General features: G+C 35.2%; 1 protein-coding gene across 1 annotated transcript; it reads right to left on the reverse strand.

The window, feature by feature from the left end:
• Positions 1-1,457: 1,457 nt before the first annotated feature.
• LOC125187929 lies at positions 1,458-13,502 on the reverse strand. The gene is made up of 22 exons (XM_048084604.1): positions 12,399-13,502; positions 10,789-10,904; positions 10,298-10,503; positions 9,986-10,102; positions 9,606-9,734; positions 9,404-9,529; positions 9,034-9,089; positions 8,815-8,914; positions 8,552-8,669; positions 8,121-8,330; positions 7,589-7,922; positions 7,197-7,290; positions 6,661-6,769; positions 6,140-6,411; positions 5,889-6,016; positions 5,477-5,711; positions 3,901-4,089; positions 3,489-3,775; positions 2,737-2,929; positions 2,381-2,623; positions 2,010-2,089; positions 1,458-1,913 (listed from the first exon to the last, which is right to left on the reverse strand). The coding sequence occupies exons 1-22, from the start codon at positions 13,223-13,225 to the stop codon at positions 1,766-1,768; spliced, it is 4,317 nt and encodes a 1,438-aa protein (XP_047940561.1). The 5' UTR covers positions 13,226-13,502; the 3' UTR covers positions 1,458-1,765.
• Positions 13,503-19,878: the final 6,376 nt, after the last annotated feature.

Below are 19,878 nucleotides of genomic sequence, written 5' to 3' on the forward strand. Positions count from 1 at the left end.
AACAATATTAGAGAAGTAATACGAAAATAACATATGTACATAACAGAAACGATAGCCATAATTTTTTTAATGCTAGAATTTGTTCTGCGTGTGTCTATATATACTAGTGTTGGAATGGAGAAATCAATTAGTTGGAGTTGGAGAAGAAGAAATTAAGAATGAAAATATGGCAAGAATAGTGAAGGAAATAAATTGAAGATTATGGAAAATCAAATCAAGGAAATACTTATTCAATTAGAATATATTTTCCATATATTAATTAATTATAAAGTTTTAGGTTGAGGAATTGGATATTTTCACCTTGAATTTGATCTCTAAACTCAGATAGTAGGACGTTTGACTAGTTCATAATTCGATTACGAATTGGCTTAACACTAGAAATAGACAAATAATTATGGTCTTCAATCGGCAGAACAAAATACGTAGTATAAGAAATTTCAATAAATGCTAGAACTATGTTAAGAAGTTCAAATATAAGATCCTTTCCTTGCAACTTTACCCTCTCATTTCTCAATTGTATCCAAACCTTAATAGCAGTTTAGTTGATTTGAAAAACAAAGTACTAGCCCGGCCCAGCCCAAGTCGACTCATTTACAGCCCGGCATATATGGCAAAATTCAACATTGCTGTATGAAGTTGAATCTTTCAGTTGTTTAGAACAAACTAAAAAGAATTGGTTATTATTTTCTTCAATCATTATGTGAAAAACTGGTATTGATAGCCTTGAAATTTTGTTTTCCTATTTGTAATTCATCTGCTTCCGTGGTATGTACACATACTGAAGGTGAGAATTTGCGCGATGATGTTCCTCAAGTATTTGATAATAGGTAACGAAATCTGTTTGAAAAATGGTAGAAATTTGATCTAGATGAATCAAAGACTAACTCAGGATGTGATGCAGGGAGGCTATAATAGGTGCATTGCCCAACTATGAAGATTCTTATATCAAAATTCCAAAGGTCATATTTTACTTAACTTGATCTAATTTAAATATAATCAAAATTTGAATAGAAGTGGATCCTAACTGATTCTTTTCCTTGACACAACACACACAAACACACAAGCGGTTTCAATATAATTCACATAACGTAATCATAATTACATCAATCAAAATTGGAATAAAACTTGGAACTTCCAATCTACCCAAATTAGCTCGCTCTGCTTGATTCGTTTGCACTTCGAATTTACATTCATGCTCTTCAAATTAATTTGGTCAAAACATGCAAAGCCAATGAATTTACAGCTCCTTTTGTTCATTATCAATAGTTCTATTTTTATTTTATTTTAGTAGTATATGTCTACAAAAACTAATGTATTTTCAATTTTTATAAGGTAGTCCATCGTTCTCTCTCCAGTTTCTTTCCCCATCTTTTCTATGTACTCAACTTCAATTAACAATACTGTAACCTCTCATTTGAATATGTATATAATGAAGGTTGAAAATATAAAAGAATGTTTCTACTGCAAATAATACTCCCATCTCCCTTTCTAACATCATGATGTATTAACATGCCATAATCCTTCACAAACGCGACAAGTGGCTCGAATTAGAGATCAAAACACTATTTACAGTAGAGGAACACAACTGTAGAAGATATAGCTAGCTAATCCTACCAAACTTTTCCCAATTTCATTTTCAACTTATTTATACCACTGTGCAAAAATCAATCTATTTTCTCTAGGGGACTATCATTAACATGCACTACAAACAAAACCCACACCAAAAAACGATGGGAATTGGTGAGTTTTTGCTTAGTGACTAATATTATGATCGCCAAAACATAGTGAAGTCCTTACTGTACAGTGAACGGTCTTGAATCTCCAGATTCGCGACGTGCCAGTTTATGAGTTGCGACTGGATGCACTTACACAAGACAAGTGCAGCGGGGAAGATCCACCACTCGTTTCCATCCCTGCAGATTACATCACATGATAATAACAACTCGGGTGAATGTCCAAAATGAAATATAAAAAAAATAAAAAGATAAAAAGTAGGATGTCGAGCTCACATATTCAGTGGCTCAAAGTTTGGAAGTCGGCTACTTGATTGATTGGAGTAGTGTATGTAGCCACAGAAAAATGCAACACCCTGTGCCATCAAAACCAGGCAATACTGATATTAATAGGAGAAACTATAGGAAGAGATTTTTCCCACTAACTCGCATAGTAACAAAATCGTAATAACAAACAAAAAAATATCCTAGTAAGGGAATTTTTCAGTTGGAGATTGTTCATGAACCTCTTCTGTAACTGTTGGTATTTTTCACTCCATGAATTAAGTAGGATGGTAACAAGACTATCTTTTATGAAAAAAAATGTTTTCTGAATTTGAAGTACGTGCAAGTAGCCAGACACTGATGTAGAAAGAAGTGCAACTTACCGTGTTTATCAAGGATGAGACATTCCACATGGCATACATACGAGCAACTCCTTCTGATCGCCTTGATCCGTGACTGAATAAAGCATTGATGCCAGCAGGGAAGGGGATCAAAATCCCTAGGGGTAAAACTAACAACACGAGAAAGACGTCTGCTATGGAAAGTGAGTACAGGTGAAGCAATGTGAGCAATACTAAACTAAAATCTCCTAGAAGCAGGGTAGAGATGGCCAAACCGACAAGATCCTGCAACACAATCCACACGACTTTTAGCAGTAATAAGATAATAAACACAATGACGTACGAATATATAGCAAGTGGGTGGATTAACTATGTGGAGAGCGAAGACATGGAGGTACCTGATGATTGGCAGGTCTACTGTTGTGAACCAGGATAGATAAGAGAATAGATGCATCTCTTTTCTCTTTGAGCGCCTTCAAACTTTTAATATCTAATATCCCTTGATAAATCTTCTGTCTTGAGTTATAGTTGGAGCTTCTCCGACTTTGGCCAGAGTCAATCTCATCTTTCAAAGAGAATAAACTCACAGAACTGACATGCAAAAGGAGATATATGATGCAACAACAGCAGGTAGGAGTAATTAACAGGCGTGAAAGCACACTATGGCAATGACATTGCAGGTTAACACAATTTCCACCAAATTAGTTACTAAGTCATTTTCCATCTAAAGGGGATACAAGAAGGAAGGACTGGCCAAATTATACTAGATTTTTCGTACAAGATCTTTGGGATATCTCATATACATTTGAGCCCATTGTAAAACAAATTCGCAATTTAAGCATATCCCTTTAAATGGAAAAAAATTAACCAAAATTAGACTTAATAATCTGATATGTAGTACTATAGTTGGGATCCATTATTATCAAAAGAAAAAAGGGGCAGAGCAGAACTTGATTTTATTTTGCTGAAACTAGGGGTCTGTGCGTCAAATTGCTAAAAACTGAAAGTTCATTATCAACACAACTGAAACAAAAGGCATGGTTATATTGCAAAAAGTCTTTTGCAATAAACCATATATGTTTTTAAAATACAAAAAATAGCATGTATCCATAACTAAAAAAAGAATTCTCTGTAAGCATACTGTGCATACCTTGAGTGTTGTTCATTCTGAGTTGATTCATCAAGATGTCCAAATGTTATATGGTCCAGTTCTTCAGCAGAATATATCATAAGTCCGTACTGGCAATAGCCACTAACAGTAACTTGAAATATAGCAAGATCCACACGCACCCCATAGATACTTAATTTGGGATTTGCACAAGTTTCAAGCCATTCGATGACTGGGCGAAATTTCCTTTTCAGACAACCCTTGTGAGCCAAGCGTAATCGCGCATTCAAGCCAGCCACAAACCGGTACCAAGTAGTGGGAGGCACAGCCTGAAGAAAAGATGTGTTTCAGATGAATTCTGTATTCTATTAAAAAATACCACCGAAATGCCTATTTCAGAGTTTTCTTGATTAAAAAAAAGTGGTTGACAGTTCCCTGTACTTAGACGACAAACCTGACTCATGATACTGGTGATAGTGTTGTCATTATGAAGTGAGAAAGGAGCCATGTAGCTCCCATTTCCTCCAAATATTAGAGAGATTGGAAATCTTTGACTGAGACAAGGAGGAAAGTCGCTTCTCTTTTCATCGCCTCCAAGAAAAAAATCAAGATATGCTAGCATAAGATCTGGTGTGGCAGCAACCTGAAGTAACACATGTCAGTAATTATATTAAAATGGTGTCAAGATTGCAGCTAGAGAAAATAGATTTCAAGGAGATGGTCAGCATATTGGGTTAATTGCAAAAAAAAGAAACTCATAAACAGTCTCTAGAGCAATTTCCAGTTTGGCTAGAACTTCTGATTCATGTAAATGGACTATTAGTCGGGCTAACCACAAAGTTAGATGGTTAACAAATATCGAAGCCTAGGGTTGGGTTCCAGAACTCTAAAGTTGGTATATTGAGAATAACATGTATCACAGATTCACAGTGCAGATCAGTTAATGCTAGTCAGGGAAACTATCCTATAACTGGGAATAATGAGAGAGAAAAAACGCAATAGCAGACCAAAGTGTTACTCCCAGAATATGTGCCAGAATGATATGAACTTTTCAAAGAAAAGTAAGGTAACCACCATGAAGGAGGATCCAATAAGTTGTTGAAAGTGTTGTCGAGAAGTAGGATTAATGGAGCCTCTTGTTTCAATGTAATGGTATCTTCAAGTTCGTTGCAAAACTGGAAAATTAGCTAAATATTCCTATGATGATTTTCGTTAATAACACGAGTAGTCATAGAGAGATCAAATAAGCTGTTGAAGGTCATCTAAGAACAGCTATCAGTTTCTTTTGCACGTGCTTTCTCTTTTCAAAATCCAGTGGACAGATCTTGAAAACGTGTTCCAGCATCTGGTATGCTAGACAGCAACATTTGTTAAAATAAAAAGTGTAGTCAAGTGACTGTTAATCTGTTTCTTCCCCTTTTTTGAGTCTGATGTTTTTGTAATGCTAAAGCTATCATTTAGATTGTGTTAGTTGGGAAGATTTGGCCAAAGGAAGGATTTATGCGCATTCTTGTTTCAGGACAATTGACTTCCTCTCTAATTTTATTAGCAATATTTGAAGCATTAGCATAATCACATCCTATTAGGTCTTATTGCAAAACACAAGTAGTCATATGAGATCCATTCAGCTGCTAAACATCCTCTAGAAGCAAGTCTTTGTTCCATTTCTTCCTTCTTTCCATATTTCAGAATTCAGAGGACAATTCTTGTAACTATATGTTATAGTATCTTACAAGGTAGGTTTCCTATGTTCGTGCTTCCAGTAAACAAGAAGATTCCTTAGAACAAACAGTGATACTAACAGTGACAATTTGCGCGATGATGTTCCTCAAGTATTCGATAATAGGTAGCAAAATCCGTTTGGAAAATGGTAGAAATTTGATCTATATCAATCAAAAACTGAGTCTGGATGTGATGCAGGGATGCTATAATAGCTGCAGTGCCCAGCTATGAAGATTCTTATTTCAAACTAAGGTAACCACCATGAAAATTGATGTTCACAATAAATGCATGATTCTTGAGAAACTAACCTTTAACCCTTCATACAGAGCACGTGAACGGCAGGAGCGCAAGCAAGCATGATCATATTCAGACCGTACATATTCTCGAATTTTTTGTACTTTCATTCTCCGCCGCCATTGTTGCCACGACCATGCAAGAGGATAAGCGAGTACACAAAGAACGATATGCACTGACCCTTCCCACCACTGATAGGCAGCAAGCGCATTGATCTCATCAACAAATGTATTATATGCGTCCTCATATCTGCCATTTCGTAAGAAAATCAAAGGTTACCTCTGGGTCAGCAGTATCTCTTAATCTTCTAAATGGCACAGAGAAAATGAATTGTATTTGCAACTTCGAATAGTAAGATAAGCAATTGCAGCATATCTGCACTGATTTGCCAAACAGGCCAGAGCAATAATGCCAGGAGAAACTTACACTATTTCTCTAACTTGTCTAGGGGGGGAATGAGGAAGATGCCAAGGTTCTTTAAATGTATTCGGACCCATAAAGTACAGCCTATGCATGTGACTCTGAGACTCCTCAGCTCTGTTAGTTTCCAGAACCTAGTGGCAAACATGAGCTAAAAACTTTCATACTTAACCATTAAAATAAGAGAATGGAAGATTAATCTTGGCATTCATATAATTATTTTATAGGCTGAATGTTCAAGGTTATACAGAACTTACCTCATTCAAAGACTCCAGGAAAGGGAATGAGTGATCTGTTAGAGAACCCTGCTGTATAGGACCATGGCTGGATATTTCATCTTCCCCATTGAACTTCACCCGTGCCACACTTAGCACCATTGCAAGCAAGATAACGACACCTACAAAGAGGAGGCTGAACACCCAGGGTCCACCAAATGTATATACCAACTCTTCAAGAGTAGTATAACAGTGTGGCAAGTGATATCTCCCAGAAATGCATTTGTAAGGACATGGTGCCTCAGTAACACCACCTGCCAGAACAATCAGGAGGCTAGTATATTAAATCTTGCAACTGCACGTATAAAATGGAAAAGGGAATATAAGCAGAACTTTTGACTATTGAAAGGGTATTATATTTTGGGACCGGGGCCAAAAAATATCAGGTATGAATGTATTGCAGTTTTCATATGTTACTTAGAAAGGGGAGGATAACATCAATAATTCCAAGGATAACAAAAAGGAAGGACAGAAACCACATAATCCTCTGGATTTCGCAGTACCTCGAACATGAATATAAACGGCACGGCCGGGAAGCTCATGACTTGGACATGAAGAACACAGGGATATGTCTGACCCTGTAACATTCTTATAAGTGCCATCTGGACATTCCTGCAGTATGAAAACAGTAACGGGCTCAGAAAGAAATTTTGACCAAAACCGTGTTGAACAAATATTACTTAGTGTGTAACAGTTTCTGATCAGTATGATTCTTATATTTTGGGTAGACAGCCCAACCTAGCAAACTACTACTATTAAACAGCAGCCATGAGAAAGGATTTTGCGTATCCTAGCTCAACCATAATAAAATCATATTATACGAGTGCAATGATTTTGTGATATAACAAGTCTGTTGAACCATTTCAACGAATATCATATGAGAACTTGGTAAAGACTATACCTTAATCACTTAGACATACAGGGTACGAAACCCAACCCCCCACCCCATGAATTGAAAAGAGAAACATTGACAAAAATATTTCACTAAAGATGAAAGAATACTTGGAGACAGGTCAGGGATTATGAATTTATAAACCACCTCACAGAATATCCCGTAAAGTCCCTTGGGGCAAGCTTTTCCACTCACTGTTCCATCTTCACCCATGAGACTCTGATTACCACCAAATCCACCCCTATGGTAAAAGAACTGTTAATGTAGCATAAATGTCAAGGTGCAACAAGAAAACACAAGCTCTCCCCAGCATTCAACTTGAATCGACATACATGCTGAAATTAATAAGAGCCAATTTTTCACATTGCTTCTTCAATTGCAACTTCGGAAAAAAAATGCTAATTATCTTGTCAAGAAAAACGTGCGATTAGTACGTACAAGAACATAGTTAAATAAATCATTAATTTAAGATTTTACTTGATAAATTGTTCCAGAAATTGCAAGAATTGAGGGGCAATAGAAGAAGCATCTGCACTAACCCAGCAAGAATGCTTCCATTAACTAAAGCAATTGGCGAATATACATCTCCAGTGGAAATATCCGACCAGTGAAAATGAATCCTTCCACCACCACCTCCACCACCACCATTCATGCTCCCATGACCTCCAGTGCTGGATAAAATGGCAGATTCACCAAGGGACAATGTATGCAAGAATAACAAGATGGAACCTCCAGATCCACCCCCTGGACCAATATATGGAACACTAATGAGGGAATCCTTCTTTTGGATGCTCCCACTGGAGTTGTCCCCATCTGCTCTAACGGAACCTTCAATCTGCAAATTTTGTAATGGATATTCCAAGGAGCCTATCACTGCAAGGAAGGAGCAGATGAAGAATGACTTGGCTACACATGCTAGAAGAACTTGAGAATGGAAATCCAGCAAACAGGTTACTACTGAACTAGGAGTAAAATATATACCATGTCCATGAATAGCAATATATAGCATTTTTTTCTTTTATGTTAGTTTATTTTTGGGGGGTGATAATTCAACTGGAAATCTTAGCTAACCTAAAACACCTCCACCAGCAGTTGACATGGCCAAGCTTTCATTTCCACTTCCACTGCCCAGTTCACAGGGTAAATCAGCATCCCCATAGGATGCTCCTCCCTCTATACAACTGTCATTGTAACAGCCCATTCCACCTTGACCACCATGTCCACCACCACTACCAAGACCATTGCCAAGTAATTTTCCTTGACCAACACCACCATTGCAGCCTGTACAAATTCAAAATCCTAAATTGTCAAGTGTATGACATTAATGCAAAGTCTTCTATAATCAACTAACTTACAGATGCAATGACATAATAGAAACTTTTCCTTTACTCACACTCTTAACGATTCGAGAGAACGAGTGCGAGAGATATTTCTTAGAATAAAATAATTTCAAAAAAAATAGGCATGATGGACTGAAAAGAGGAGATGAGCCCAAGTCATACCCATTCCAGATGCACTTATAATTCCAGAAGATTGGACAGTCACCGTTCGTGCTCTATGAAAAAGAACAACAGAACCTTCAACAAGACCTTGAACTAGTATATCCTCCACTCGACAGATCTTCACAACAAATAACAAAGTACATAAGAAATCCATAACAGAAAATGAAATCGGATGCTAAGCCCAGAGAAAAATACCAAAAGCTTTAAGATAAAGACAAGTGCATGGTAAACTAATGATGTTTTATTTCGTAACAAATTTGCACCTGCATGGTAAAGGCGAGAGAAGAGTTGACATTACAATCTTCGGGTGGGTGAAGCAGCTCAATAGGACAATTTTGTGACTCACAGTGCAGTTTGGGCATCCTAACAAGTAGCAACAAACAATTACCCAAGATAAGAACTTGACCATCTGCTGGTGAATCTGATGAGCTAAATTGCACACGTCAAGCTTAAGTTATTTTAGCATGAACTATGGGACTCACACATCATCATCAGTGGCATTTCTAAGAGGACCACGCAGAACAGATCCATGTCCAATCTTCATCATGAAATGAAAACAAAGCAACAATACCCAGTTAGACATATAACATCTGTTGCATATGCTAGCCTCAAGCTGTAGATAATATAATATAGTAAGAAAAGAATAAGTAGTTAAAGTCAGTTGCAAAGGTCTTCTCGAGCCCAGTTACAAGTGGAAAAAAAATGGCGAACATGGGAAACCAACAAAAACGAGAGCGCTTTGTGCAGCATATTATTGGCATCCAATATACTGAAAAAGTAAACACATACTCCAGTACATGCCTTGAAGGACGAATCAGGCTTAGAAGAAACATATACTCAGAGATGGTATACCTTGATGCTTGAAAACAATGACAAAACTAAGTGTTGGGCTTCAATACAATCTCCGGGACCAGACAAATTTAATGAACCTTGACCTTGAACTCCAAGGCTTGCATTCGAATGTATAAGAGAGGATTCCTGCCAAAAGAAAGTTGGCAAGGAAGTCAATTATTAATGCCATGTGAAGATACAATATGCAACCTAGCTTACTTACCCTTAGAACTAAGAGATTGCTAGCCCCAAGTAATGATGTCCCGACAGTTTCATCCCTGCCTCCGTATATTATCATCTTTGAGTTCCACATCAAAAACATTTTAACAGACATGCGGAGAGCACCAAAAACCTAGAATTATTGTACAACTCAGTGTCATGTTTCTCAACTATCAAACTCAAAAAAAAAATGTAAAAAATAAGCACAAGCTTTTCTCAAAACGATACTAGGTTATACAACATCACACCATCAATGATATTGGTAAGTATGTCAAAGCATGTCCAGCAATGCAGCAGACCCGTTCTCAGTAAAGCATAGGGTATAGGAGTCAGTTTGTCAGGCACTCCATATATTTTTTGTGCATCAAACAAAATATCACTTACTCTTAGAATAGAATCACTCATTAGGAGTTCTTCTGCGAACAGCTCAAACTCTGACAGTGTATAATGTGCAAGCCCAAAGGTTAATGCTCCGCGTGAAAGCTTGATCTGTCCTTGAACCTGAAGAATGCTAGATTGGTTTTAAAATGAAAAAGAAGGAACATAAATATACTCCTGAGTGGATGTCTCTATAACAAATTGATAGGCAGTTCATTCCATTGAGAATGATCTAGTAAACAATATGGATTATATACCAAAAAGAGCTACACTGTTACTATTATGTTAGAGGAGATGCAAATATACAGTTCCACTGACCATCACATGGCTCCATAACAAGGGAAGAGCAGCCTTTGCCCGGTCGGAGATATAGACGTTTGTCAAAAATGGTTGAGGAAAGTCCAAGAGAAGTGTGTCCGTATAAGTAGATTTGTCATTATTGCTGATGGTAAGGCTGCGAGGTACCGAATTATAAAAAGTACCAGCTGCGCCAGCATTCTCAGGGCAACTGCGACTACTCCCTCCTGCACCATAGAATAATATATGATTTTAGAACTGACCGGCTTATATACTCCATCTCACAGTAAGCTAGCCAGAGATCAGAGGCAGTTTTCTAGCAATCCTTAGCTACCATATCATAACAAATATTTCAATTCTACAATAACAAGTGTTTCGATGTTAAAACATAAAAGTAGGCTATAGATGCAAACAAGTACCTTTACATCATAAGATTTTTATCACAAGACCAAATGCAGCATAAAAGTCCAGAATCACAACGAAAAGAGACAAGAAGGTAGCATAGGTCATACCATGTACATATACAGGTGGTTCATAGTGCCAGCTATATGCATGAACTGAAACTCTACCACCACCACCTCCAGCAAAACCACTACCCCCACAAGCACTTATATGGCCAACTCCAGCCCTGCACTTCACATTAAACAATGGACTGATATCAACTAAAGTATTAGGTTGGGGATTTAAGATTGTTCAGAATCACAGCTAATAAATTAACCAAACATAATACTCCTAGACAAGAAGACTTGATCACTAAAAGAATTAAATGAATTGTAATATTGAATAGATCAAACCGTGGGTGCTTGCTTTTTCTGTTGGCTTTCAAAGTCGCAAAATAGACAAGAATACAGGAGAAGAACAAAGTAGAAACAAACGAATACGATAGTCATTTGTGGCACACATTATCTGAATTATAATAACAAGAAGCATGTTCGTTACGTAATACTGACGTAACAATTTAAATGCAGCAGCATAAACAAAACCATCCTGGCCCACGAGATAATCTATGTAGATCCTATAATGAATGAGATGAAAAGTTCTTTACAGTTGAATATGTTACAACGTAGATGGGGGATATCCCAAAATACTACACATGCGATATGTGTTAGCTAGATCTATATGCATGTTGTTGTCCAAAGCTATTTTACAAAAAAAAATAGTACTCCTACTTCATTAGCTTAGAATGTGCTGTGATACAACAAATAGCAGACATGTAAATTAATAAAAACATCCAACGAGAAACATTCCCATCTTTCAATGCTAAAATCAGTTCATTTTTTCAGGTGTTCCAATGCTAAGCAAATAGTAGTAAATTGCCTATCACACTATAGCTCAGTTTTGAAGAGCTAGTGGTTGGATTATAAAACATTTGAGAATTGAGACATGGACACCATATATTTTTCTAAAATACAAATGATGTCGTAATATGATTGCAATGCCAGCAAAACCCGCAAGGCCACAACTAGAAGGCTATGAAACTTCTGCATGGGATACTAATGCACCCAATATAAGACCAAACTATGTAAAGCTATCACGATTAGAAGCATTAACTCAAAAATTGCATGGATAAAGAGCTACCAAAAGGTACTATTAAGAGCATCTCCAACCATTTACACTAAACTCAAACTCATTTTAGTGTGATTGTTACATCAAATATGATTTTACTCCAACCATTTAGACTAAACTCAAACTTAAAATATTCTCTATATTATGCCTTTTTTTACTCACAAAATTTGAAAATTCTTTTGGTTAAGGTTTAGTGTAAACCTAAAGATAGGTATTTTTCACTCAAAAACTAATAATGGGATTGGTTTTGGGTACTATTGGAGCTAATTACCTATCCCACTTTAGGTTTTAGTGTACCTATCCCACTTTAGGTTTTAGTGTACCATTGGAGATGGTCTAAGTTTTGAATAGCACTATCGTCCTTCAAAAATTCCTATCATAACTGCTAGCCCGGAGTCTGGATAAATAACATAGCTTCACTTCACGATAAGCATAATTGGAATTAACATTCTATGCAAATAAAAAATTACATCAAACGGGTTGATATAACCACAATTCTGAATCTAAACCAAAGCACGAGAAAATTATGCTATGAAGTAAAGACACAAGGAATTACATCTTATTCGCCTTGATGAAGATGCTGCCTCCAGAACCACCACCCCCTCTAGCACCTCCATCTCCTCCTTCTGCCAAAATAGTACCATTCACCTCCAAAATCCTCGAGATAATCAACATCACCCTCCCTCCTCCTCCGCCCCCATAATCAACTTCCCTACTCGTCGTCCCCCCTCTACTTCCATAATTCCACGGTTCCTTCAAACTAGACCACGAATATGCATCCCCACCCCACACATCTTCTGGAAGCTTAGTCTTATCCGTCAAACATGCCGCTCCCCTACCCCCATGCCCCCCACCGCCTCCACCAATCCCTTGCGGGGTCCCACTAGTCTGCGGAGGTGGCGTCCCCCCTAGAGATGTCGTATTCACAGTAGAGCCATTCTCAAAAGTCGCGCTATCCGCAAATAACTGAAACGTGCCACTAATTATCGAAGAATTCTCGCCCAAAGAGAAGTTCCCTGAGATGTTGATTGAAATCTCGCAGCCGAGAAACGATGAGCATCTCACCCTCACATTCCGCGAAATTACAAAGTTCCCCTCGCCCTCGGCATACACGTTCTCGCTCAAGTTCAAATCGGATACTATTTCACAAGTGGTGTGCAACGAACCAACGCCGCCGATATCCTCGCACGAGAGCGACGGCGGGTGCGGCGGCGGCGGCGGCGGAGAAGGCGGCGAGTAGTCCTGATGGAACAGTAGAATATCAGAATCCGAATCCGATTCCGGCACCCCCGAAGCGAGAATTGCGATGTGCACTAGCAGAATCGCGAATGCGGAGCCAATTAATCGAAGTGAAACAGTGTAACGAAGCTTAGAAACCGCCATCGAGAGAGGAGAACTCTCATCACATCAAACGGTGCGGCGTTGAAGAAGCTGAAAGGATATCCATCTCCGGCGAATAAACTTCCGAATCAAAACCCTCGATAAACCGCTGCTGAAGCTCGAGGCAGCTACAATCGGAGCTTACTGCAGTGAGCTAGCAGTGTGTGTGGATTTTGTGCGTGCTGCTACACGAGATTGTGAAGAATTGCCGAAGAGAGAGAGAGAGAGATGCGTTGCGGAGAAAGAGATGTGAAGAATTTAACTTGGTATGGTAAAGGGGCGAAATCGCATCACTTAAATTTCATTTTATGAATCCAGTCTTTTTATAATATTCAGTATAAAAATACTCCTATAATATGATTACATCTTGATTAAATTTTATTTAAAATTTAAAAAATTTTACATCTTATTTTTTGGATTTATATAATGTAATTTGGTAGTATAATGAACTCTTGATTAAAAAAAATTATACTGTAATTCGATTAAAATACTTAAAAATAAATTAAACAAAAATAAAATCTTTATGCAAAATGAGATGAAGGGAAGGAAGTGGTTGAGCAAAATATTTATTGTCTGATAAATGTTTCATATTTCAAAATCTAAATCGACTATATGTTGAAATATAGATGAAACATAGTACTTCATTTCAAATGATCGTTGGATTAATCCTGTTTGAATTAATTGTTATGGCAATGATTATTATTATACAAATAAATTTGGTCTTCTGTTTATATGGATTTAGAGAACTTCAAGAATATTCACAACGTAGCCAAACCGCCAAAAAAATGATTAAGTTAATAGGATGATACACATTTAATTTTTTATTTGTATTCTTTCTATCATTCACTTTTTGTATTCATTCTCGATAGGACACTTGTTCGTTCATTACAATTTTAGATGACATTTGTTCAGTTGATTGATTATTACTTTATTTGAGTAAGCTTTGATAAAAATTTAAAGCTATCCATCTTAGTGGAGCATTATTGAAGAATAGATTGTCTCGTAGCTAAAGTTTTTATTAGTATTATTTTTATTAAAATCACGCTACACCCAATTTTACGAGCCACATCCAAATTGACTTTAATTACAGTGTGGTCATTTTCAATAATAAGATTACATTAATTTTAATTTATAAACCATTTAAATTAAGGAAACAAAACATTAAAGGCCGGTTTTGTTGGCTGATTTTAAATTAGTCCTTAATTTTATTCATTTGAATTATTATATATCTATCGATCATTACTTTTTGAGCTAGTCGATAAGACACAAGGCTTTGTATTTAAATGTTCCTTTTGAATAATTAATACTGATTATTTTTAGATAACATAATATAATTTTCACCTAATCCAACTCTTATTGTATATGTATATATAACAATTAAATAACATAGTAACACGTCTACCAATTGGGCTTGATTTTGGACGCCAAATTCTCTTCAAATAAGCAACGAGGACAACAGTTAATAAATACTAGTAGAAGACATAAGTGATTGATAAGTTAAATTATTTTAAGCTAGACATACGTCCCCAACTTATTTCCTTAGTAAGTAATAAATGGAAAATTATTATTAGATAATGTAAATAAATTGTGTGTCGTTGTCTTTCCAAATACTGGACACATAACAATCAAACGTGGTGATGATTTGTCAATTTTGTAAACAGTATCTGATTTATTTCAAACTATATTAACTTTACTAAAATCCAATACCAGAGTAAGTGTATTGTGATTGGATTTTTATGGGCCCATAATTCAAAACAACGCAAACAAATAAATGCATCCAACTACTTAAGCTATTTATAAAAATAAAATCCTACTATTATAGTTGCACTAAAAAATTTTAATTTACAATGTAGTGACAAAAATGCACGCATATTTACGGTCCAATAACGACATAAATCAATAATTACTAAGCCCAATCTAAAGTTGGGTCTGGCCTACTACAAGTCCAAAACCGATAATTCATGTGAATGAAAAATTATTACATGAAACTTGTAGCACGTCGAATCAATTATAGAAACAATCAAAAATATAGTTTCAAAATTCAAAAATCAATCGGATATTAAAAAAATATAAATAATAAATTGGGTGTTAAACAATAGTCTAAATAATAAATCGGGTATTACGTAATTGGGTGTTAAAAAATAGTCTAAATAATAAATCGGGTATTCACGTAATACCCGATTGGGTTATCCAATACCCGAATTATCTTAAATTTCATTATCCAACCCAATATTGGGTCGGGTTCGGATAAACCCAATACCTGATATCCGTATTCACACCCCTATTAGTCATAGTGATAATAACCAATAGGTTTATATGGATTTGTTTTTGTTCAAAATTAATTAAGCTTTGATTAGTGTCGAGTTGATATATTATAGCAATGACAATAAACAATCAATTCATTTGTAATATATCCAGTTATAATAAGTCTTGGGATTAAGTCAACTTTCCTTATTAAATAGTACTACATGAATTACGGATTACCTATGTTTATGGAATATATAAACTATACCAAACTATAACTAATTGGCTATCAACATTACTTTTCCAAATTGCACCTCCTCAACATGCGTGGGAAGTGGTAGGAATCAATCAACTCTTGTTTGCAATTATCCATACATCACTAACTTAAATACTAACAAATTTTATATTAAAACACAAGATACCAATTATTTAGGAGACAAACAACACTTAATATAAGTATATATAACACCTAGTGTCACATTAAAACAAGGAATAATAGTATTAGAACTCTAATTACCTAAGTCGTAGGAGCTACCCACACTACCTTTGCAATTTGGATAAGATTTGAGGATGTGGAAGATTTATTAATTACTCATAAAATAAAAATAATAAATTAAAAAACAGAGGTAATAATAAAGGAAGAGTTAAAAATCACGAGGGCTTACCCCTAAACTTAAAAAGAGTTAATACATATCCATAAATCAAATGCCACGTAATCATGTGTCGGTTTCGCCGGCTTGTATGCCGCCAGACACGTGTACCTACCTTCACTCACCCCCATTTTCGTGTCGCATGAATGGGCGCCACGTGTACATTAAATACATTTCCTTGGATTTGGGACAATGAAAAAGCAAGATTCTTGATATTTTATTCCTTTTGTTTAATTTTTAAAAAGGTAAATGGTTTAAATTATTTATTTGGGCAAGTGTATGATAAGATTCATGAACTTAATATTCCCCACAGAACTTATGTTAGAATATAAATTACTCCGTATATTATGTGGCGATAGGGGTATGGTTGACACCGGCCTTTAAAATAACATTGTACCATCGTTCTTAAATTATTTATATACGTGGACAAATAATAAGCTGCCACGTGGTAAAAAAAAAATCTGAAAAACTCGGCCAACAATTTGCTGCTCTTTATACAACAATTTTTTTTGTCCAACAATATTCGACACACTATACAACAATCTATAGATTGTTGTGTAGTATAGATTGTTGTGTAGTGTTTATAATATTGTTGTATAATAGATTGCTGTGTAGTGTTTGTAATATTGCTGTGTAGCGTTTATAATATTGCTGTATAAGTGGTGTCACGGTGTCACTTTAAGATGGGTTGTCATTTTAACACAACCCCGTGGTGATATACATATATTCTCGGTACTTCCCCTATCCCTTAAAGTTTGTTCTATTTTTCTATTTTCGTCTGTCCCATAAAATTTATCATATTTCACTTTTTACTAGTTTTGGCAGTGGACCTTATATTCTACTAACTCATTTTTACTCATATTTTATTTTAAAATTAATATATAAAAATAGTATCCACATTCCACTAATTTTTTAATTCATTTTTCATTTAAAACTTGTACTAGTTCAAAGTGGGATAATATTTAGAGGACGGAGGAAGTAATTTTTATGAGTATAGAGTTGATTTTTCTTGACTTCTTCTTATGATTAATTAGCCACATGATTCTCTTCATATCTTCTTGTGGTATGCTATGGTTAGTGTAATTTTTTTTCATAACTTTGTGCAAGAGTAGTACTCCACATATATAATTACATAAATACATGTTATAATAGTATAATATTTGTAGAAATTATGCAACACTAAAAGTAGAAAATTAATGTTACAATTTAGAAAATAAAAACATACCCTGTGGATGAAAAAATAGGATATTCTTTAAACATTGAAAATATTTGCAGTAACTGATAAGCTCGAGGTTTTGGAATTTAGCTTGAAATCTATTGGAATGATGAACCATCAACTTTATTGGTAGTTTGATAGTCGTACTCATACAATGATTATAACTTGAACAACCTATGTTACTTTTAAACTTAAAAAATTGTATAATATCAGTTGAAAATGAATGAATTAATCAAAGCTACACTACCTAATGAAATCATAAATCACAGTGGAATCTTACACTGATAGAGAAATTCATATTCGATTTAAAAACTTGCAAAATTGATTTATTTAGCGCACGTTTCGAACAATTATATATGTAGTACTAATACATTACCAAACACTAGATTATAGGAGTACTTATATAGGTGTAGAAATTATTGAATGCCGAAAATATATTAGTAAACGATGTGTGTTTTTTTCATTTTTAAATATTAGTACTACAAACCGAGCTTTAGTATATAAGATGCATTATTTTGAGCAAAATGAATTTGCTAGACATGGCTACTGTGCTATAAATTATTGGAAAATTATGTACATTGAAGTTCTAGAAGCTGCTCACATTCTTTGAACGAAGATAATAATATTAATAATAATAAATGAGACAAACTACTATAGTAAATAGCATTTATTTTGTTTTTTATTGGTAGTTGGAGAGGTAATAGCATTTATTCCATCTGTGATTCTGCAGTGGTATAGTATTTTGGTATTGCAGTGGATCGATTTTGTTGGAGCTCATAAAAAAATCTTAAAAACTGTTTTATTTCAAAATTAAATAACTCATTTTAACAGTCATTTTTCCAAACTAACGGTTTAATCTCGTGGATTTTATTTATTTTAACCTAATTATGCACAAAAATAAATAAGTTGTACTCTATGTGAAACTTAAATATTTATGGTTGATGTGGTTATATACAGGTGAGTGTGATTTTTATGATTTTTAAATTATGGATCGAACTCCATTCATTTCTTTTTAGTCTTAAATAATTTGTACTACAAAGTTAGAGTCAATTGCACATTTAAAGTAACAATTATCGAATATAGTCCTAATTAGTCCATCATTCCGCGATTTAAAATTTCAGTATGACTCATTGTATATTTTAAGAAATTTGAAAAAAGTGGATGTCAAAATTTAGTAAAAGATGAATTCTAAATCTATATGGAGTATTACTTTTATAATTGAGTGCATGTAAGTGTAATTACTTTTTTCTTACTTTTTTATAAAGTATTATTTTTATAATTGAATCTTATTTTTATATGGAGTATTTTTTGAGAAGTGAATCCTATTTAGTGGACTGTAAAATTCATCTATTTACTTAAAATGAAAAATAAATATAATTTTAAATTTTGAATATTTGAATATAGTAAGGTGACACATTATTTCATGGACATTACTTTTTCTTAGATACAAAACTACTACTATTATTTTTAGAAAAAAATACTACGGATATTATACAATTGGCAAGCATCACGACGTGTCAAGATCAGTGCATTATCTCAATAATATAAAAATATTTAAAAAATATACTTATACTAAATGCATACTAGATTAAAGAAACATGAATTCCCAACTTAAATTGAAAAAAGAAAACAAAAGTAGACGAAGCAGCAAAATGGATAATACTATATCCCCGTACAGCTCTAGTACGGGAAACTCACAAATTCCACAAACGGCGCAATTTAGCCAAGTTAAAAGGGGTTTTGTCTACAGTTAACGCGAGAGGGACACGTTTGCGGTGGAAACACGCCGACGGCCCCACAATTAACCGCATTGGTTTATGATCGGCTTTCCGGGAAGATGATCTAGAAACTTCCACGTGTACGGCGGCGGAATAATCCGAGGTGCATTTTTCGATTTTGGAGACAAGTCAAATGTTGCATTGTGTGGCTGAGATTTCTACAATCGAACTTCAAAATATGAATTGTAGCCGTAGGAGACGTCTCATAGAAAAATTATAAGGATTATAGTATGATACTCCACTATTAGTTGGCGCATTTATTTTGGTCACCGAATTTAAAGTATAAAGGGTAAAATAAGAGATAAAATAAAGAAAAGAGATAAGAAAAAGTATAACAAGAGGGAGAAATGAGGAGAGGGTAATGTAAGATAGAATAAAATTTTTATAAAAAAAGAAAATAACTCAACTGACTTTAGATAAATAAAAAAAAACTACTCAACTATTTTAAAACTGAGAGAGTATAAGGGCATCCACATCGCGTCTCGATGCGGTCCCTATCTCGTCTCAACGAGACGAGACAGCATCGAGACAGCGATGCGGCATGCATCTCGTCCCGAAGAGACGAGTCGTCTCGTCGCGTGACGCGTCCCGAAGAGGCCGGCCTCGAGCTGGCGAGACACGCGCCTTGGCGACGTGGTGTGCTCTGGTTCGTGCGTGACGCCCACTCGCCGGCCTGCGAGTGAGCGTCGTTTATATCCGTTTAAAATATTTTTTTTGATTTTTTTTTTTAAATTAGGAAAATTCGAAAAATGTAAAATAAATTAAAAT

This window comes from Salvia hispanica, chromosome 5 (genome assembly GCF_023119035.1).
Source record: "Salvia hispanica cultivar TCC Black 2014 chromosome 5, UniMelb_Shisp_WGS_1.0, whole genome shotgun sequence".
Classification (NCBI taxonomy): Eukaryota; Viridiplantae; Streptophyta; class Magnoliopsida; order Lamiales; family Lamiaceae; genus Salvia; species Salvia hispanica.